Source organism: Schistocerca nitens, chromosome 3 (genome assembly GCF_023898315.1).
Source record: "Schistocerca nitens isolate TAMUIC-IGC-003100 chromosome 3, iqSchNite1.1, whole genome shotgun sequence".
In the NCBI taxonomy this organism is placed as follows: Eukaryota; Metazoa; Arthropoda; class Insecta; order Orthoptera; family Acrididae; genus Schistocerca; species Schistocerca nitens.
This window is the reverse complement of record NC_064616.1, coordinates 625,278,822-625,301,600: the sequence shown is the minus strand read 5'-3', so window position 1 is coordinate 625,301,600 and position 22,779 is coordinate 625,278,822. Positions and strand designations below refer to the sequence as shown.

At 40.5% G+C, this 22,779-nt stretch overlaps 1 protein-coding gene and 1 pseudogene across 3 annotated transcripts in view; one reads left to right on the top strand and one right to left on the bottom strand.

Annotated features, from left to right (window-relative positions):
• LOC126248570 (protein ST7 homolog) overlaps positions 1-22,779 on the top strand; it is a 163,763-nt gene that overhangs the window by 123,534 nt on the left and 17,450 nt on the right. For all 3 annotated transcript variants that reach the window (XR_007545509.1, XM_049949672.1, XM_049949673.1), the window contains exons 8-9: positions 9,443-9,545; positions 15,280-15,523. Coding sequence is in view for 2 of the 3 variants with exons in the window: in XM_049949672.1 (XP_049805629.1) it covers positions 9,443-9,545; positions 15,280-15,523 (347 nt within the window). In the remaining variant the exon portion in view is untranslated. The remainder of the gene's footprint in view (positions 1-9,442; positions 9,546-15,279; positions 15,524-22,779) is intronic.
• On the bottom strand, positions 14,425-14,542 carry LOC126250559 (5S ribosomal RNA; annotated as a pseudogene).

Below are 22,779 nucleotides of genomic sequence, written 5' to 3'. Positions count from 1 at the left end.
TGCAGGTCTAGGCTGATTGTAAATTGGCTGGAGGGGCCTGGAGCTGGGGCTTGTGGAGGGTAAACACCAGGTGTGCCCACTAAAGTCCACACTTTTTTTTTTTTTTTTTTTGGTGGTTCAGTGACATTGTTGTCATTTTTCCAGCTTCCAAGATATCAAAAGTGTTTGACTCGAGTTTCAACACCTTGTATAGGCCATTGTACTCAGGGTGGAGGGTGGGTTTGATGGCTTCAGTCCTGAGAATGACGTGTCTACACGATTGGTGGTCCTTGGGGACAAAGATGGTTGGTTTGGCATGGTAGGATGGTGGTGGGATGCGAATGTGGCAGATGTGGTCCCAGACACGTTTTACTAGATCTGGCAGGTTGATGTCCACGGGGTCAGTGGTTTGTGATACGAGCTCTGCTGGGAGGGTGATCAGTTCCCCGTAGATCACCTCTGCCAGTGAGGCATCCATATCTTCTTTGTAGGCAGCTTGTATGCCCAGCAGCACCCAGGGGAGGCCCTCCGTCCACTCCTGGTCATTTCATACGAACACTGTCTTGAGGGTGCGGTGCCACAGTTCCACAAGTCCGTTGGATTGAGGTCGTCGTTTGAACCAGTGGCACCCACAGAGGTGGCAGAGAACAGGGCTGATTTGAACTGCCAGCCCTGGTCAGTTGTCAGGGACTCTGGGCAGCCGAAGCGTGCAATCCATAGTATGAGGAAAACTCGGGTGATGGTGTCAGCCAAGATATCAGTCAGAGGTGTGGCCTTCACCAATCGAGTTGTCCTGTCTATGGCTGACAAGGTGTACTTGTATCCATTTGAATCTAGGAGTGGCCCCACCATGTCGATGTGGACATGTTGGAAACGGCCATTCGGGATGGGGAATTTCCCGAAGGGCAGTTGGGCGTGACGTCCTGTCTTGTTTCTGTTGGCGTTGGATGCAAACTCTTGTCCACGCATAGCAGTCCCATTTAATGTTGTGGCGGAATCATCAAGAGGAGGTATTGGCTGGTGGGTTTTTAATAGTGTCAGACAGAGGAAAGTGGTTTCTGTAGACAGTAAGAGGCCGGCCCTTGATATCATCTTGGAAGTACCAAACTGCCTCGTATATTGCCAGAAGCTCACAGTCGAAGGTTGATCATGTTTTCTGGAAGCCGGTAAGTTTCCGCCAGAAAAACCATAAGGGTTGGGATCCACTGGGGACTTCTTGTTGTAGCAGCCCTGTCACTGGCATTGGCCTTTATAACCATATGGGCATCCGGTGATGAGTGACAGGTTACGGATTTGGTCTCTCTCTTACAGGGTGGGCGGATGCCCAAAGCGTTAACGAGGTAGCCTACGAATGTAACACATTTTTTGCTGGAGTTGGTCTTTGTCCTCATTGATCACAGCATCATGCTCTGCTAGTTTGTTGAATACCACGTGGAGATGTTTCTCATGATCTTGAGCTGTTTGTGAGAAAATAATTACATCGTCCAAGTACAGTAGCAGAAAAGCAAGGTAAAAAGCAAGCCGTCAATGAACTTTTGCCAAATCTGGGCTGCGTTCTTTAATCCGAAGGGCATAAAGAGGAAATCAATAGGCCAAATGGTGTAATTATTTCCATCTTTGTGATGTCCTTCGTGGCCATTGGGATCTACAAATAAGCTCTTTTGCAGTCGATCACACTAAAGATTGTTGCAGCAGCCAGTTCCTGGGAGAAGTCCTGAATATTTGGCATGAGATAACTATCAATGATGGTGTCATGTTCAAATGTCTACAGGGTGAGTCACCTAACATTACCACTGGAAACACCTCCCAAACCACAACAAACACTGAATAACCAATTCCACTGATCGAAAGTGAGGAGAGTGCTGGTGGAATTGGTTAATACAAACCATTGAGAAATGCACGGAAGTATGATTTTCAACACATACTTAACTTTTTTTTTGAATGGAAACCTGTTGTTATTTTTAGCACAACCCATTTGCATGTTACGACCATACTTTTTGCATACAATTGTTTGTAGATGTTTTCAAATGTGCAGCACATTGGATGATCTCTGTATGGGTACCTTTCTGCATACAACCTGCAGGCTGCAGCTGCATTTTGTGTACACTCGTCATAGATGAGTATCACCTCTGCTTTTTCAGAGTTAGAATAAACCATTTTCACAGTTCTTACAACACTGTTCACACTGTTGTACTTGCGACCTTCGCCCATTCCTACTATGTGTACTTCTGTTCTTACTTGTGTACAGTTCACTATCACAGATGTCCAGTAACACAGTGTACTACAGTTATTCTGAGTACAAGGACTAATTCAGCAAGTGCTACATGCAGACAATGAGACAGTCAAACTCGTAAACATTCTAGTCTTCATAAGCATACCCCTACAGACCTTGTTTGTTACATCGCACAACTGAACGTCCGAGGTTTCAAGCGTCAACTTTACATTACAAATTACTCCGGATGTACTTAACATCTTACAATGTAACAAACAGCATTGATTAAGTATTTGTTTTTATTTTTAGTTGTGCTGCCGGCCGCGGTGGTCTCGCGGTTCTAGGAGCGCAGTCCGGAACCGTGCGACTGCTACGGTCGCAGGTTCGAATCCTGCCTTGGGCATGGATGTGTGTGATGTCCTTAGGTTAGTTAGGTTTAAGTAGTTCTAAGTTCTAGGGGACTTATGACCACAGCAGTTGAGTCCCATAGTGCTCAGAGCCATTTGAACCATTTAGTTGTGCTAAAAATAAAAACATGTTTCCATTTAATAAACATAAGTATGTGTTGAAAAACATACTCCCGTGTATTTCTCAATGGTTTGTATTAACCAATCCCATCAGCCCCTCTCCTCACTTTCGGTCTGTGGAATTGGTTATTCAGTGTTTGTTGTGGTTTTGGAGATGTTTCCAGTGGTAATGTTAGGTGACTCACCATTGTATAGTTCCCACACAAGGGCCAAGCTTTATCTTTATAAGAAGGAATCTCATAGTAATCGTGAGGCCCACACCTGGCGGCGTCTCGGGCAGGCGGCTCTTGTTTTTGCTGGTGTTGTGCAGTGAGCTCAGAGCAGTGGTTGAATAGCTGTTTGTTAGCTGCTCATGAGCTGGCATTGATGTGACGGAGGTAGGTGTATGCAGTAGTTTGCGGTTTTAAGCTGCTCTAACAATACATGGCACTTTAGCGTGAGGTCCAGTACTATTTCAGAGGTAGGAGGAGCAGGCGGCAGTCTTGTCCATCAGTAGGTGGTTGCTGTTTACTCCACTGATCGTCTTGTGGCTGTCACTATGTAGTAGTAAGGTCCTACCCAGTCTGGCAGAATATAATGCCTCAAAAAAATTTGTACCCAACACTGGCTCTATCGTGTCAGCCATGAAAAACGTACATGGGTGAGGCGTGTGGTTGTCCAGTTGAACTGTGATAGAGGTCATGCCTATCATGGGAATCACTGAATCGTACATGGTGCTTAGTTATGTAGCAGATGGTGTACGTTTTCCAGGTGTCAGTTGAGGTGGCAGCGTGCTGTCGTTGGCAGCCGTGTCGACTAGGAAGTATGTTCTAAGATGGTTGTCGTAGACAAAGAGCCATGCACCGTTAGAATGTAGACACAGAATATGATAAGTGTTGTCATGTTTCATAGCGAGGCAGCTTGAAGCAGGGGAGCAGCTTGATGTACCTTTGTCAGGCCACGGTGCTAGTTTGGGTAGCTGCAATGTGGACGACAGCAGCGCACGTCACCACTGAAGCTTGCGTGGAAACAGCAGGGGCGGTCGGCCGAGTAGATGCAACATTCTGATTGGGTTAGTTGTGATGGTTAGGCATGGGTCAATGGCTGGGCGAGAATGAGGCAGGTGGTTGTTTACAGTTCGCTACAAACGTGGTGTCTAGATCTGTTGTGGTACGTGATTGTTGGTGCCTCGACACAGCAGAGTCTTGTGAGGCTGCTGCAGGTGCAGCATAGAAGGGCTCAGTTGAGGTCGGAGCAGCTCAGCGACTGTCGATTGGCCGGGCGCTGCACAGTGGTCTCCGTGGGCGTGGCCAATATGCAGGCTGGCCCAGGCTGGCTGCAGGTGCAACCAGTGTTGACTTCAGTGCCAGAGAGTTTATCAGGGCATGATGTTATGTGAGGGCAAGCATCCCATTGGCAAGGCGTAACTGGGTTTCCAGCGGTTTATCCTTGTGCGTTAGCATGGCCGTCTGTATGTTGTCAGGCAGCTTGAGAAGCCATAGTGACCAGAGAGCACAATCTGGTAAGAGGTTTGTGTCGATTCAGAGGTGTAACCTATGCCAGAACACTGACAGGGTATCATGGCTCAGCGACATCTCAGTGGAGTTGTTGTTCAGGTGAACGCGACAGGCACTGCAGTATGAGCATCTTCAGTGTCTCGTATCTGTCAGTGGTTGGTGCGTGCAATAGGAGGTCGCTGATAAGATCAGTGTTGGTATGGCGGTGGTTCAAAAGCACCAAAAACTTGTCGTCGTCATCTGTGACTGTACCGTGCACTCAGAGTGCAAACCATACATACAGAGAATCAACTTGCAGCGATGGCAGATGTAACTTGGTGTGTGGCCGGTGGTAATCTGCCTGGAGGTGAGCGGTCGAGCACTATGAAGTTGTTGTTATCATGCGAAGTACATGGTGCGGGATCGTGAATACCATCTGGTGGCACTGATAGAGGTGGCAGTTGGCATCGTGGCTTGGTAGTCATGTCAGTAATGCACGTCTTGTGACCGATTGTCGTGGGACGTGGCGCGGATGTCGCGGCTGATGCTTTGGTGTTGTGGAGGATAGCATCGTACTTGGGTACCGAGGAACGCGGTGCGGTGGACGGGTCCTGGTTGGTGGCTATCATGGTGGGCAGTGCATCAGTGTAGGTCATCCAATGCAGTGGCTGTTGTAGGTTCTCCTTGTGTTCCCATGGTGCGTAGGTCGTAGTTGCTGGCAGGCTCGCCATACTGATATGCTGTGGTCACGAGGTGTGGAAACTGTGCGTGGTTGCACATAGACATGGTGTGCCAGCTTGTCGTATGATGTCACATGGCAGGTGTGGCCCAGAGTGCGGCTCAGCTGTTGTTGGTGTGACATCGTTGTGATAACATGACACGGGTTGGAGCATGGCTATAACAATTGTGACCTCACCTGTGTGATGTACGGTATCGCGCAGAATGTAAAGTTTGAGCATAGGCTGTGAAAAAACAGTGTCTGGCACAAGAAGGTCACTTGTAGGATGGATTTGTCTGCAATAACCTGTAAATATCGATTCTCTACTGTGGAAGGCGGTCGTGTACAGTGGCGATTATTTGTCAACAATTGCAGAACTCTGGAGGGTGTCCATAATTTGGTAAGTTGCACACGGACTGTCGATATGTGCCGAGTCATTATAATGAAAATGAGTGAGCTGTGGTTCATTAACTCTGTCACTGATCGGTATATTATTAGCACTGGTTAGGTGCAAGGTGGGGATGGCAGCAGACAGCCATTGTCTACCGTGTATGGTCACTGTTGATGTAGCACAGTTAATTAAGGGAGTGGCAGGCTTCACTTCACGACCTTCACGGATAACTTAGTTACTTGCTATTATTACATGCAATTGGCAACAATCTTGTTATTGTTTTGATATGGGTGCGGTAATGTGTAATTAACCATTTTCACTGCTCTAGGCATGTTAATGTGCACCACTACACCTGTCCCTAATGGCTCTAGACATGTTAATGCATTTTCACTGCTCCTCTCAACAGGTGCTCTAGAGGCGTTTACACACATTGCCTTGTCAACCTCTGTGCACTTCTTTGTACTGTGTACATGTTAATGTACAGAGTTGTGTTCCAACTTCGAGTGCTTTGTAGCTTTTCAGTGTTCCGCCTGCCAAGTTGGAGACCCTGTTTGAATGTGCTGATGTAGTTTGGTGTTGCTGTGATTATCTTCATTATTAGTTATTAGCTGTTGAATAAGATTCCATTTTGTGAATAAAATGGCACACCATCCTTGCACAGAGGAAGAAATGTATGAGATTCTCACTAAAAGTGACAGTGAGAATGAACTCTTTGATTTCTATGATAATGACCCCTCTTTGATAGAATCTTGAAGTTGCTATCCTGAGCCTTGTACATTAGCTCATACAAGTCAGCCATTTGTTTCTGCAAGAGATGAAAATTCTTCAGAATCTAAAATGCCTATGAGAGAGAACTAAATGTTTTGTAGAAGAGCACCTTTTAGCAGCATGTTTGACTGGAAGAAGAGTGATTTTCATCACATTGTAGATGTGTTGACAGTTCAGTTTCAGAGCACAAATGTAGATTAGTGCAGGATTCCAGCATTCTGTCATTTTTATCTGATTTCATGGCAAAAGGTATGATGAAACCCATAGACTTTATTTGTACATAAATCCAGATATGCCAGAATCAGTGCATTTTTAATTGTCAATATGGAAAGAAACAGGGTTTGAGCCTATGTCTTCCTTCACTGCTGTTTGTCTGCTTACAGGTGTTGTTAAAAAGTGGAAAATTAGTAACTATTGACCCAGTTATACATTCATGAACATTCTAGTTTTCAACAAAGTTATATCCAGGGTAGGCATGGATCCAAGGAGGGGTAGTAAGGCCACCTCGTCTCCCCCCCCCCCTCTCCCCCCGCCCCGCCCAAAAAGAAAACTACAAAAAGGCACTAACTAACCACTGAGGTAAACAATCTGGTATAACTGCATTAAAACATTTTATATATTTTCTTTTTATTAAAACTGATTCATTTTAGTTAAATGTCTGTGTGACTGTAAGGTGTGGTTTTTCTTTCTTTTTTAAAATAGGGGGCTTGCAGGTGGATCTGCACCTGGTTTGGAGATCATTTTCTGTTAATTTTTATAATGCTTCACATTAATAACATCTGACACAAGCCTACCATTTTTCAAAGAATTATTATTTTTCGAACAGTATATTCCACCCGAAAGAAGTTGGTTTGGAATAAAAACTTTGTGCTATGTGACTGTCAGACTGTATATGTCCTAGATCTTATTATGTGTACTGGTGCATCAATGGAAACTGGCTTACACAATTTTGAAAAAGGTGGTGACACAGTGTTAATGCTCATCAAGCTCTACTTGGAACAGACATACCATTAATGTTGATGACTGGTATTCAGGGCCAGACCTGTTCCTGTATCTTCATAACCATGGAACAGTCACATGTGGTCCTTTATGTAGGAACTGGCTTGACACCTTTGTGTAGGAACTGGCTTGAGATGCCAAAAGTACTGGACAGACTGAAAGGAGAAAAGATTCAGTTTGCATCCTGTATTATATTATTTGCCATAAAGTGGTGCAATAAAAGGGAAGTGTGGATGTTGATCAACTTCAATACCACAGAAATGTTTGACATATGCAGGGGTTGACCAGACAAGAATGTGACAGAAGTAGGAGCTCCAGATAGCCAAGTTCAGAAAAAAATAGCATTTTTGACTTGGGTTGAGTGAGACATGAGCCATTTATGCTAGTGTAGTTTCCAGGCAGCGGTTGGCGTAGTGGACATATTTCAGAATGGTAATTTGAGAGTCGGGCGATTGAAACCCTATTCAGAAACATTTTCTATTTTGAGTTTTCATATTACTGACACTAAAAATAATCAAAATCTGGGAAACTTGGCAACAACCTCACACAAAAAATTTCTGTCTGATGCAATGAAGCCGTAATGTAGGAGAACAAATTTCTTATGATAACTGAGTTGTGGGGAAAAAAAAAAAAAAAAAAATATATATATATGACAAGATTTTTCGGAGGATTACTGTCGTGCAGTATTAAAGTGCCCCCCCCCCTCCTCCTCCTCCTCCTCCTCCTCCTCCTCCTCCTCCTCCTCCTCCTCCTCCTCCTCCTCCTCCTCCAAATGCACTCCACTAGTGCAACCCTGCAATGTCTTATTTTTATTGCCAGGTAAATAATTTGATCGAAAGTATTCAATACTACTATTATCTTATCGAGAAAGGAAAAGAAATCACATCCAAAGATAATTAGATCGAAGTACAGTGTATTGTACATCACCAACTATCCTCACCAATATTTGGTGAAATGATGTATTATGTGTGGTTTGGTGCCAAACTGTGGGATCAGAGAGAACCTTTTATGAATGTAAACAAAGTTTGTTTTTCTATAGATACTAAAATAATGAAATAATTATGAAAATTGAGCATTTATGTAATATACTGATAAAATTATTGCTTCCACTGTTTTTATAATGAATATCACCCCACCAACTGTGAATTAGTAATAAATATGTAACTTTATGTATGAAGTTCTTGTTTATACCTTCCAGTTCCTTCTTAATGTTTATTTGCAATCCCAAATTTTCCCTTGCCTTTCCTCTTCATGCCTTTAATGAAAATACTAATAAATGTAATGTATTGGGCATATTTTGTTTTATTTGCAGTGTGAATAATGTAAAAATTGAAGATAAAAATAATTAAAAAGTTTCTGGTTACGGACTTGAACCCACAACCCTTGGATTACCATTCTGTGCTCCTTCCACTGTGCCAACCACTGCCTGTAAAGGCCACCTGGAGCTCCCACTTCAGTCATTTCTGTTTTGGGCCAAGCCCTGCGTATACCATAAATTTGGACAAAATCGATAATGAATAGATTTGGTCCACTCGTTTGTTAGCTGGTAGCTTAATTACCAATAATGACACAACAGTTATTGTGGCAAGCAGCAATCATGTCTGCAGCAGTCAAAGGATTAAGAAACAATTTGTTTCTGTGCATAATAATATATTGTTTTCGTTTCCTTGTTATTGGTGTTTTAAATCAAGGTTGACACTGATTAAAGGTGGAAGTTTTATCATGTTCAGCATTAGTTTATAATTAATCACCTTTTAAGTGACCCTTATATCTACTCTGGTAGCAAAAATTTTTTTGTAAATCATTGAAAATATAAAATAGGATTGACATGGCATAGTTTTCAACTGTCAGAAACTTAAAATCTACTTATAATCGGTACTGTGTATTTCTTTCAGTCCGTACAGTACTCCATCAGAAAATGGTATCGTAATTTTTTTTCTGCCATTGAAGCTATTCTTAACTATTTCTCTCATTAGTAAAACTGTTGGTTTGTGACACCTGTGCTAGTGGAATAACTGTTTTTCTTGCACACTTTCTGCAAATACACTCTTCATTCTGACTGAAAATATGAATAAGAGCCGGCCGAAGTGGCCGTGCGGTTAAAGGCGCTGCAGTCTGGAACCGCAAGACCGCTACGGTCGCAGGTTCGAATCCTGCCTCGGGCATGGATGTTTGTGATGTCCTTAGGTTAGTTAGGTTTAACTAGTTCTAAGTTCTAGGGGACTAATGACCTCAGCAGTTGAGTCCCATAGTGCTCAGCCATTTTTTTTATGAATAAGAAAATATGAATAAGAAAATATGACTACAACATAAATTAAATGATACCATTCTACCATTTGCAAAGATTTTATTTGTGCACAATTTTCCTTTCAGATTTTCACCTGATGTTGCAAGCAAACGGGGTCTTACAACAGCAGAAATGACAGCTGTTGAAGCTATTCATAGGGCAGTCGAATTCAACCCTCATGTTCCAAAAGTAAGTGCAACTCCTTAATACATATATGTTATGTGAGTAAAGTAGCTGGACTAGACTCAACAGTGATATTATAGACATAGTAATGTAACATAAATAGACTCTACAGCTGCAAAAAGGTAGTGTAAGAGATCAGAGTGACGCATTCTGCAGAATTCATGGAGACATATAATGTCCAATTGATTTGCTATCACTGATGTAACAAATTTCAGCTCTTCAGAACATACTAAAGTCAATGTTTTTAAAATTTCATTGGGAGATGACCATTTCGTTTTAATATTTTTGTGCCCAAAACTGATTGTATGGGATTTATCGGTGGAATTCCTCACCTGCAGAAATTTGCCCACTGAGTTGCAAGTTTTTTCAGTTGATGCCACATTGAGTGACTTGCATATCAATGGTGATGAAATGATAAAGAAGACAACACAACATCCAGTCCCTGAGTAGAGAAAATCTCCGACCCGATTCGGAATTGAACCATGGCCCGCTGCGTGGAAGTCAGATATGCTGACCACTCATCTAAGGAGGTAGACTTTGTGTCAGAGAAAAAGATTGTTGAACAATGAAGAGAGTATTCTGCTAAATGAAGAGTTTTTTCTTTCATGACACCAACAAAGAAGTGTACAATTTCAGTAAAGGATTTTCTCTAGCATGACAGTTTCCAATAATATGTGTAAACTTAATTGTCATGGCCTGTGAGCTGCCCATAAGCCACAATAGTGATATTGCAATGAATAATCTTTGTTGAACCAGAAAATGGGCCACAAAAATGAGAAATGTGTTTTGTGTAGTGATCAGTCTCATAAACGATGTAGTTTTTTAGTGGAAGCATGTTATTTTGCAGAATATCTGATAAATGTCGTGTATGCAGAGAAATCAGCAGCACGTGGGGATAGGCAGTTAAAATGTGGTTTCACTAAACGGGACAAAATCATGGGCTCTTGTTCTATTGGAGGTTTATAACAGTGTCTTACTGTGTTTTTACATTCTAGTATTGAAGAATTGTTTAGAAAAAAGGTATTATATCAGCATAATATACCGGGTGATCAAAAAGTCAGTATAAATTTGAAAAACTTAATAAATCATGGAATAATGTAGATAGAGATGTAAAAATTGACACATGCTTGGAATGACATGGGGTTTTATTGGGGGGAGGAGGGGGGGGGGGGAAGAAAAACCAAGTTCACAAAATGTCAGACAGATGGCGCTGGACAGCAAAAGGTCAGTGACTGCGCATGACTATAGTGTTACAGAAGCGCATCATCCCCAGCCTGGCTGATAAACATTTGCTGGAACGTATGATGTTTATGCAGGATGGTGCTCCGCCCTTTATTGTTAGACGTGTGAAAGGTCTCTTGCGCGCGTCGTTTGGTGATGATCATGTGCTCAGCCGCCACTTTCATCATGCTTGGCCTCCCAGGTCCCCAGACCTCAGTCCGTGCCATTATTGGCTTTGGGGTTACCTGAAGTCGCAAGTGTATCATGATCGACCGACATCTCTAGGGATGTGAAAGACAACATCCGACGCCAATGCCTCACCATAACTCCGGACATGCTTTACAGTGCTGTTCACAACATTATTCCTCGACTACAGCTATTGTTGAGGAATGATGGTGGACATATTGAGCATTTCCTGTAAAGAACATCATCTTTGCTTTGTCTCACTTTGTTATGCTAATTATTGCTATTCTGATCAGATGAAGTGCCATCTATCAGAAATTTTTTGAACGTTTGTATTTTTTTGGTTCTAATAAAACCCCATGTCATTCCAAGCATGTGTGTCAATTTGTACTTCTCTATCTACATTATTACTGTGATTTATTCAGTTTTCAAATTTATACTGACTTTTTGATCACCCGGTAGTACCGATTGCACGCTTTTACCCGGTCCCTGAGCGGAGGCCACTGGCAGCAGCAGCAGCCTGCAATTCGCTGGCAGCATATTGGCGCTGAGGCAAGCCCTGCCTCCTCCTCCCAGAGTGACCAGCTTACAGTTTATAAAATAACAAACGTGTAATAGGTTAATGCAGCACAGAAGTGACATGAAAGTTAATGGTGAATCACTAGAGGGATCAGTTACTGCCTCTTTGTTCTGTCTTGTAAATAATATAATCACTATCCACAACACTGCACATGGATCAACACTATATTCACAATGGCTACTTATTGTTATGGTACACAATACTGTTCTGTGTAGCTAATGTTGGCAGCAGGCATAAACATACTGGAGTGGCACAACATCAGCTGACTTCCACCGATCTCAGAGGTGCTAGGATAAAGTGTGCAACCTGTATACTAAACTCTCACTAATGCAACCCTCAGCAGCCCCAGTTCTCAGTAATATGAATGAGATTTTCACTCTGCAGTGGAGTGTGTGCTGATATGAAACTTCCTGGCAGATTAAAACTGTGTGCCAGACCGAGACTAGAACTTGGGACCTTTGCCTTTCATGGGCAAGTGCTCTACCAACTGAGCTACCCAAGCACGACTCATACCCCGTCGTCACAGCTTTACTTCTGCCAGTATCTCGTTTCCTACCTTCCTTTCTTTCAGGAGTGCTAGTTCTGCAAGGTTCGCAGGAGAGCTTCTGTAAAGTTTGGAAGGTAGGAGACGAGATACTGGCAGAAGTAAAGCTGTGAGGACGGGGCGTGAGTCGTGCTTGGGTAGCTCAGTTGGTAGAGCACTTGCCCGCGGAAGGCAAAGGTCCCGAGTTCGAGTCTCGATCCGGCACACAGTTTTAATCTGCCAGGAAGTTTCATATCATTGCACACTCCACTGCAGAGTGAAAATCTCATTCTGGAAACATCCCCCACGCTGTGGCTAAGCCATATCTCCGCAATATCCTTTCTTTCAGGAGTGCTAGTTCTGCAAGGTTCGCAGGAGAGCTTCTTAAAGTCTGGAAGGTAGGAGACGAGATACTGGCAGAAGTAAAGCTGAGAGGACGGGGCGTGAGTCGTGCTTGGGTAGCTCAGTTGGTAGAGCACTTGCCCGCGAAAGGCAAAGGTCCCGAGTTCGAGTCTCGGTCTGGCACACAGTTTTAATCTGCCAGGAAGTTTCCTCTCAGTAATATGGCACATATCTGGCGTCCTGTAGTGCTCAAGCAGAAATGACGTGCTCAGCAATTGGTTACCATGCACAATAGTGTTATTAGTTAATTACAGTGTTAAACAAAGCTATACATATTTGAAATTGTGGTTCTCTTTACAGCTCAGTTTTATGACTTCTGAAAGGAGACACGTTTATTCTAGATGTCGAGCAGAAATTGAAAATTTTTGATACATTGAGGAAAGCCATTGCTGCTAAGTAGTGTGTTGTGTGAGCAACTATTTACGACACCAAAAAGAATGAGGATGATATTTGACAGAACCCAACCTAAATGGAGAGTGAGTTGGGAAAATGGAAGGTTATACAAAAGAAGAACTTGGCATAGCTGTTTATAAATGCTTCTTACAACAACGCAATAAGGAAGTCCCAGTCAGTAGCCTAATAATAAAGGGGGAAAAAAAACAGGTACATATAACAACGTGGTGACTGTAACTTGTTTGTAGCAAGCGAGGGTTGGGTATCAAACTAGAAAAAATTACAAGATGTGAGACAGATGACAATCATTGGGGAAAGTTGCTCATCTAATGAAAAAAAGATGCTGAAGAGTTTGTAAAAGAGATACTGAAGATAATACAGTAAGAAGTTTGACTGCTGTTTCCTTGTATAATGCTGATGAAACTGGCCTTTTTTCAGGATGCTTCCATAAAAAAAATATTAGCTGCCAAGAATGAGAAGGAAGCTTGTGGATACAAACAACAGAAATAGGGTGTAACATTAATGATGGATTATAATGCAAATGGAAGTCATAAAGTCTTGCTCATGGTGATTGGAAAAATCCCAACATCCACTGGGAAAATCCCAACATCCACGTTGTTTTCAACTCAGTGACAGAAATACACTACCAGTGCACTACTGTATTGTGCTCAGAAGAAAGTGTGGATGTACAGAGAAATATTCTCTCAGTGTTTCCATGAAACATTTGTGCCAACTGCGAGAAAAGAGCTGAAGAAGAAAAAGCTTCCACTGAAATCTGTCCTTATAATTGACAATGCTTCCAGTAATCCTTTTGATGTGAATCTAAAGTCCAGTGTGACATCACTGATTCAGCCAATAGACCAGGGAATTTTTTGAATCAATTAAATGTCATTATTGACATGTGTGTCGTGCCTGCTTGCTGCACAAATGTGAAAATGACTCTATTGAGGCTATGCTGAAGGTGTGAAAAGCAATCAACATACATGATGTTGTTTTCTGAATAACTGAATGGCATAACATGGAGAATGCTAGCATAATGAAGAGTTGGAGAAAAATGTGTGGCCATCCATTGATGCAGTGGAACCACTACTGTGCAACAGTAATGAGCCAGAATCATCAGTTTCTGACATTTTCTATCTCGACATGTTCCAAAAGATTTCAGGAGGAGGAGAACTTGATGAGGATGATTGGTGCTGAGTGACTGAATCAGGAGAACAGTGAGACCAAACTTCAACAGATGAAGTAGTAGTCAAAAAGTGTAGAAAAATAATGATGAAAGTGTTGAAGAGGCAGACATGGGAAGAAAGAGCATGAAGATTTCTCTCACTGCTGGTGCTGAAGCTGCAAATGTCTTTCTGGAGTATGGAAAACATAAACTCCGTCCACAGGCACTGGCAGACCCAGCAGTACCAACTGGCCACCATGTCTTCCTCAGCCCACAGGCATCACTGTATGCGGATATGGAATGGCATGTGGTCAGCAAACTGCTCTCCCGGCCGTAGGTCAGTTTCCAATACCAGAGCCACTACTTCTCAATCAAGTAGCTCCTCAGTTTGCCTCACAAGGGCTGAGTGCACCCCACTTGCCAACAGTGCTCGGCAGACCGGATGGTCACCCATCCAAGTGCTAGCCCAGCCTGACAATGCTTAACTTTGGTGATCTGATGGGAACTGGTGTTTCCACTGCGGCAAGGCCGTTGGCCTCTTTCTGGAGTACAGTATGCAACAACTAGATACATGCAGTACTGATGTAATGGTTTGAAAGCGGTTGCATGATAAAGCATGCTGTTGTCATGTATCATCATTCCAACAACTAAAAATTCATGGCATGTTTCATAGTGAGTGATATTGCCGTATATTAATATACACAAGGCCTAAGCTTTTTGTGAAAATGAATGTGTTATTGGATTTAATAAAGTATAGTCCCTTTGTGTTTTAACTTATCAGACACCCAATACAATGGCACTTCCATTAATATGGCACCCATAAAAGCAAGAATAGCTGGCTAAATGAGAGTCTAATGTGTATTAGTCACTGGAGAGTGATGTCAAAATAAAATGTACTTGTGTTGTGAATCAGAATCCTGGTTTTGGTATTCACAAAGAATGTCTGTGTTGCCCACAAATCTTTTACTATCTAATCGGTAGTGTGCCAATATGAATAGACATTGCATTGGATAAATTGTTCATTCTGTACACCCATAGTGATGAGGTCTCAGTGGATATGTACTGTGCCATGGAAAGTGTAAACTGAAGTAGGTTCTCAGTGGGATTCATTAGTAAAATATTATAGCAAAATAGAAAATGAAAAATAAATTGCAAAAACATTTGTGTGTTGGAATATTTAATGAACTATATGTATTATTTTGCTTTTGTAGTCTTGGTGTACAAAAAAAATTTCTGATGCTTTAAGTAATTATGATATTTTCTTTCTTTGCAGTATTTACTTGAAATGAAACCATTGATTTTACCACCAGAGCATATTCTCAAAAGAGGAGATTCAGAAGCAATAGCTTATGCCTTTTTCCATATACATCACTGGAAGCAAGTGGAAGGAGCATTGAATCTTCTTCGTTGTACTTGGGAAGGCGCTTTCCGTATGCTGCCATTTCCCCTTGAAAGAGGTCATTTGTTTCTTACTTACGAAACATGTACAGAGTGTGCAGATAGGGAGTTACTGCCTGGTAAGTTCATGGTGAAAACTATTGATTGGTGCTCTGGTTTTTACATATTTTTCAAGTGTTCTGTATAACATGAACATCTAAAACACCACCGGATTTGTGTTTATGAGCATCTTGTTTTATCATCAGTGGTTTACCTGATTCAGTTTTGTGTCTACTCTATCGAATGGCATGCAAAGTACCACTTTAAAGATCATTTTGTTTGTGATGGGAAACATTTTCTGCAACATTGTGTCTTGCATGAAAGCTGTGATGAGCACTATTTGTCTGGGCAGATCTGTTAACAGGGACATTTATTTATTGCTATATGTATTAAACTTGCTTCCCTGTTGTCTGAAACTAGTTTACTCTACACAGTGTGTTGAAAAAAATTAAATCGTAAAAGTAACTTCTCATTTCTATCTTTGCAGACAACAGTATTCTAAAAAACCTGAGATAATAAAGAATGACATAAACTCCCAAACATTTAAGATTTTGGACAGAAAAGTCCTTCTGAAATAGAAAACACACACAGACATTCACACAAGTACAACTTGCACACACATGCCCAGAGACAGCGGCCGTGTGTGTGTGTGTGTGTGTGTGTGTGTGTGTGTGTGTGTGTGTGTGTGTTTTTTGCTATTTACGGAGGAAGACTTTTTTGTCCAAAAGCTTAAATATATAGCAGTCTTTTTTTCATTGTGCCTATCTGTAACTCAATGCCTCCTCTGTGTGGTGAGTAGCAATACATGTTTTCATATTGATGTTATTCCGTCCTGGACTTTCCATTGTTGAAAGAATGACAAAATATAATCAGAATACAGAAACTAAAAAGCAAATGTGATTACACAGAATGAAGTAGCCCATGAATAGGGAAAAAAGCTAGCCCATGAATTCCTGCATCCAGCTTACTGTTATATGGCTATCCTGAAGAAAACTTCAAATCTGGTGACATGCCAGCAGAGGTCTACTAGGGTAAGGATCAGTGACTACATCTGTTAGTACAAACATCATCTACTGCCACCAGTATATTCCACCAAATTGGTGGAATTCCTCAAAGCTTTTTAAGGCAAACACAATTGATATACTGTCTTTGGTTTATGTACATGGATCAGGAGAACAAATCATTCTACATTGACATATTCTTCGCTGCTGGTGTTGAATTTTGGATAGATTCTGAGGGTAAGCAGTCAGCAGGTGTAACTTTAGTCATTCCTTGATATTTTGAAGACTTTGTAGTTCTGTCGATCCTTATCAGACCAGTCCCAATCTTTCTGCCAGATATTCACCTGCTGGCACCTTAGCTGGAATTTTATTGCAAATTCTGCTTTTTGCTAACAGATGTACCTTGTCCAGCTTGCACTTCTTGAATCCGTACATAGCATCAAGATTCCTGGTGACAGTAATATCTATTGGAAATATGCCTAGAATCACAAACAGGGACTCTACTGATATGGTTCCAAATGCACTAGTAAGCTGTGTTAGCACATCCCTTTGTGGCCTCCACAAAATATTCCTATATAGTACATAACATCTCTGAAGATGGTGGTGGTCAAAATATAACCCTGTGGTAGGTCTTAATCATCAATCATGGCAGTCTTTATGTGGTTGTTCTTGTTTTTGTTGCTTTTGAGCATCAGTTTAGATGTTTTTGAGGCTGTGTTAGTGGTATGTTGTTGGGAGATTAATTTTTTATTCAGATACACTCCTGTATATCTGCACGCAACATACCTAGATGTGGAATTGTCTGGTAACCTTGTAATTGGGCTTCTGTTAGTGGAATGCTGATCTTTCAGCAGCATTTACAATGTGAATTGAATTGAATTGAATTTTATTTGATCCTGTAAGATTACGTTGTGTACAGTAAATGTACGTGTAATATAGGACATGTCAAAGTAGTAACATTCATTATCACTTATTTTTCTACCCCTTTAGCTTACATTTTTACATAATTGATAATGAATAACAATATATACAAATTTAATGGCATAAGTATTCTGCAACACTGTAAAACTTTTTTTCAATGAGATAGTCTTTAAGTTTCTTTGGAAAGTCATTGTCAAGTACACTATCTTGCAGGATTTTAGGCAGACTTCTTAGTAGTCTGATATCAGAGTACTGGGGTCCTTTTTCTAGCATTGCCAGTCGGTGGGGTATGCTCCATACTTCATTCTTCCGTCTTGTATTGTGGGTGTGTACACCAGCATTTGTAATCCAGTCCTCACTACCTTTTGTGATGTACTTTATTGTTTTGTATATATACAATGATGAAAAAGTTAAGATACCTAACTTCTTGAAACAGTTTCTGCACGTTTCAGAGGTATTTCTTCTTAACCTGGTCCCAATTGCTTTTTTGTAATGTGAACACCCATTTTCTCTCTTGTTTGTTTGAGTTTCCCCACACAGTCACTCCATACTGTAAGTATGGTTCAAAAAGTCCATGATACACTGTACACAGAAGGTTCTTGTCCGAATACTGTGATAGCTGCATCATTAAGAATATGACAGAGCTCAGTTTCTTACAGACATTATTAATATGTTTTTCCATTTCAGTTCATTATCCACAAGAATACCTAAGAATCTAGCAGATTCTACTTCTTTCATCCTTGTTCCATCAACCTCTAAATCCATGTCTACAGCCTTCTCCTTGTTTTTAAACACTGCATACATAGTCTTTTTTAGCTTTATAACCAGTTCATTTTCCAACAGCCATTGAGCTATGACATTTGCAGATATGTATGCTCTTCTCTCAAGCTGTTCCATATTTTGGTCACTATTTAGTATTGTCATGTCATCAGCATACAATATTTTCTTTTCTTCCTCCTCAACACCTATATCATTAACAAACACATTAAATAACTATGGCCCCATTACTGAACCCTGTGGCTCTCCATATTTGATGGGTTTGGTTTCTGATTGGTATGAGTTTCCTAATGATACATACTGCTTGCGGTTACACAAGTATGATTTTATCCATTCACCTGGTTGCCCTCGAATGCCATAATTGCTTATCAGAATTTCATGGTCAGTGGTGTCAAATGCTTTTGAAAGATTCAGAAACATTGCAGAGACAACCTTTTTTTCATCTAAGGACTGTAAAATGTATTCTCTTAGACCTGCAATTGCTGATTCTGTAGATGTAGCCTTTCTGAAACCATGTTTTGCGGGTATGTTATGTTTGTCAAAATAATTAACTAATCTGAATATAATAGAGGGAAACATTCCATGTGGGAAAAATATATCTAAAAACACAGATGATGTGACTTACCGAACGAAAGTGCTGGCAGGTCGATAGACACACAAACAAACACAAACATACACACGAAATTCGAGCTTTCGCAACAAACTGTTGCCTCATCAGGAAAGAGGGAAGGAGAGGGAAAGACCAATCTGGTATACATAAGCATTTCTAGGATTCTCAAGAAACCTGATATAAGTGAAACTGGTCTGTAGTTGTTGGGTTCATCCTTATCCCCTTTCTTGTACAGTGGCACCACCTTTGTTATCTTCAGTTTTTCTGGAAAAATTCCATCCCTGAAAGAACAGTTTGCTATGTTCGACAGTGATGTTATTGTCTGCTCACTTACCAGCTTTATTACATGATTTGATATTTCATCATCACCAGCTGATTTCTTGGACTTCAGTTTCTGTATAGTTTTCCATAGTTCATCTTCCGTGACTGGTCTTAAGAACATAGTACTGCATGATCTTTTTGGTACCTTAATACCCTTCTGTTTTTGAGTATTTCTTTCCAAGTTTAAGTTTTCTACTACACTGATATAGCTATTATTCAGTATGTTTGCTATTTCCATACCATCTGTGACCACTGTGTTGTCTATTTTAATTGACCTAATAACTTCTTCTTTGTTTGACCCATCTTTTTCCTTTCTTTCAGCATTAATTGCATTCCAAGCTGCCTTTGCCTTGTTTTTTGAGTTCGTTATGGTGGTGTCAATTGCTCTTGCTTTTGCTTCTCTTATTGTTTTTCTTAAATTCTTTTTTAACATTTTATAGTTTTCAGCTTTGCCCATCTGTTTCGGATCCTGCAGCTTCCTTCACTGTTCTAGTATTTCACTGGTAATCCACTGTGTTTGATCTTGCCGCCTTTCTTGTCTCTTTACTTTGGGAAATACTGCATTAAAATGGTATTTACTTGTTGAAATAAATGCATCATATTTTTCATTTACACTCTGGGCCTGTAGGGCTTCATTGCAGGTTTCCTTACTTAACATTGTTCTAAAGATGTTGATATTTTGTTCAATGATGATCCTAATTTCTTTGGTTGTTTGTTTTGGTTCTGATACTGTGTCATTACTTCTGCAAAAGCTGATTAGTTGTCCATGATGATCAGATATTTCTGTCTGAACTACATGTGACTCAGAGTTTGATAATTTAGTAATTATGCTGTCAGTAACTGTCTCACTTTGTGAAGTCACTCTTGTTGGCGGAGTTATTGTTACTTTCATGTTATGCTGTATTAACAATTATTCAGAATCTTGTCTTATTTTTGTGTCTTTTCCCATGTCAATGTTGAAGTCTCCACATATTATAAGGTTTCTCTTCATTTTCATTATCAATAAGCTAGCAATTTTTTTTCAGAAATATGCTAATATTGCCACATGGTGATCTGTACACACAAAACACTCTAAAATCCTCTGTCACTATACCAGTAACTTCAAAGTCTTTTTCTCTAGCTATGGGCAATGTAGCAGCTTCACTGTTTACATTCTTTAGGAGAGTAACTGTTTTATTATATATACAAACGCCACCACCCGTATATTTATATCTGCAGAAGTAACTAGTGTTCTCTCTGTACCATTCCTTCATTGGACTAAAAACAATAGTTGCCCTCACCTCCATAGCTGCATTGAGGTCAACTGAAACCATTACCAGAAAGTGTTCTACTTGGTGAATTCAGTCCTTTCGATGATCATGAGTAGTGGTTTGATGCACGTGTCCCAAAAAACAAGGCTTGGAACCAAATTTCATGGGTATCCCTTGGAAATATGTTTGATTACAGTATGATTTCATGCATTATATTCTACTAATATCTCCTGACAGTGATCTCTGATGCTAAGGTAGACTGTGCTGGAAATCCCGAGGTATTTTAAGAGCAGAAACATTCTAGATCATAATAGGTTGTCAAAGATGCCTGCAGTGTTAATCAGTATTGCAGCTGCATATTTGCAGGCCAAATGACTAAGCAGAGTCCTTGATTAATGACATCATAAATGAAATGATTGTTCCTAAAATCAAACTGGCAGTATTTAAAGGCCCTGTAGCACCATATATCCCTGCAATTTGTCCCACAGAATATAACATGTTAATGAGGCCAATAGGCCTGTAAGACTTACAATTCACTTGAGCTCCATATTTGGATGACTACTCTTTTTCCAATAATCTGCAGCTCTTCAGAGTCTTTGATAATGTTGACGGTTCTGTAAAAAAGTTGGTAACTTGTGATATATCACGGAAGACTTTGGGTTGAGTATCATTACCTGGGGCCTTCCTTGGCTTAAGATTTGCCAAGCTGTAAAGGCTACTTTTTTGTCATATAAGACTACAACTGAATATTATATCCCTCAGCAGACACTGTTTTTTGATAGAAGCATCTTAGAATGCTTGTCCTTCTTCTTTGATACGTTAATCTTTGTGTCACTTCCTATTGTATCCTCTGCAATAGTTCACTTAACACACGCACTTGGTAGTCTATGCATCCTACCACTGCTGAGTGGGAAAGGCAGCTACAGTTTGCCTTATTCTTTCTGAGTCAGCTTGTTTTAGATTGAACATCTGTGGGAAGTTCCTCATATGTGGAGTTCTTTCTTTTTCTGGATGTTTCTATAAAAATAGCATCATGGTCCCTGGATGTTAAATAATCCAGTTGCATAGTTTTGTAAATGTCTATCTTTGGCAAAAGGGATGCTGATGTTACTGCATCCATCACCTGCCATTCCCTGGCATATATGGGTTTACCTTGGTTTGTATAAGTCACTCCTCTGTTGTCTGTGCATGAATTGTGGCAAAGGATTGAATATGTGCAATATCAGCCAGTATTATCAGGTTTGCCACTCTGGAATAAATGACCATGTCTCTAATCTTTCCTGCACATATCTGGATGTGGTGGTAATATGGGTGTAAATATTGTCAGTTTTTTGTTTACACAATGAATATTGACTGTCACCATGCCCTGTGAGTGTAGCTGAATAATTTTTGTGGCAATGTATGATTTGCTCGGTAATATGACCACTGACTTTGGATTGATGTGTCCGGTAATTACTTCAGTTTGTGTGTGAACTGAGGAATCTGACCATACATAGCTTGTGGCTGTTATAGCCAAATAAATCCTAGTCACAGCTCTTCCACCACTTTTTGAAAATCCGTCATCACCAGAGTGCTTCTCAAGGCGTTCAGGTGCAGAAGCCTAATTGCTAAAGACTCGTGGTGTAAATTAAACACTTCAGTGTATACTGTGAGTAGGCCATGTAGTCTCTTCCATGATCTCTTACTAAGTGCTTGCATAGTTTTTCCAGGTCAAGAACCTCATTATTACGAAAGCAGGCTTGCCTCGGAAGACCACAGAGTTCGTTCAGTGTTAGTAGGTAAATTATTTGAGCTTTTAATCATTATCAAATTGTTCCGTTGTGGGGTATGTAATTTATTGCCCATCAAACACACCCAATCTAACTACCGATCTTCCTGTTGGCTGGAAAGATAGGTACAATTTCTAATGTATTTAGATATATATTATACTTAGTGTCTGTCTGCTTAGACAGACTATTACTGATACCATTAACACTGCTGTAAGTGGCATTGCCTCCTTTTACTTTTTTGTCATTCACAGAAGTTTACTTGCTGTAGGTATATTATCCATTTCCTTCCCCAAATTTTGTTTGTGATTACTACTTATAATGTTACCAAGCTTTTATTGCTCCTTGTTTCTTCCTGTAACTTCAGTTACAGGTCTGCCAGATATAAATGGACTGATTTTAAGTATATTCAGCTTTCTGGTGTGTAGTATTGTTTTGTTGTCATTGACACATCTTCGCACTGAGTATTATATTTAGGATACAGTAAAATCTCATTATGATGTATAGATCTGTGAGTTAACCACACATTAAACAGAAAAAATTTAAAAATGGAAGCACCAGATTAGCTGCTTCTGTAAGAATTAATGTAAATATGGGCCTACATAAAGGAACTTCAGATATTATAACTAGTAGTATATGCATTATTATAAATGAAATTTAATGTTTCATGCAATATAATCACAGCAACTA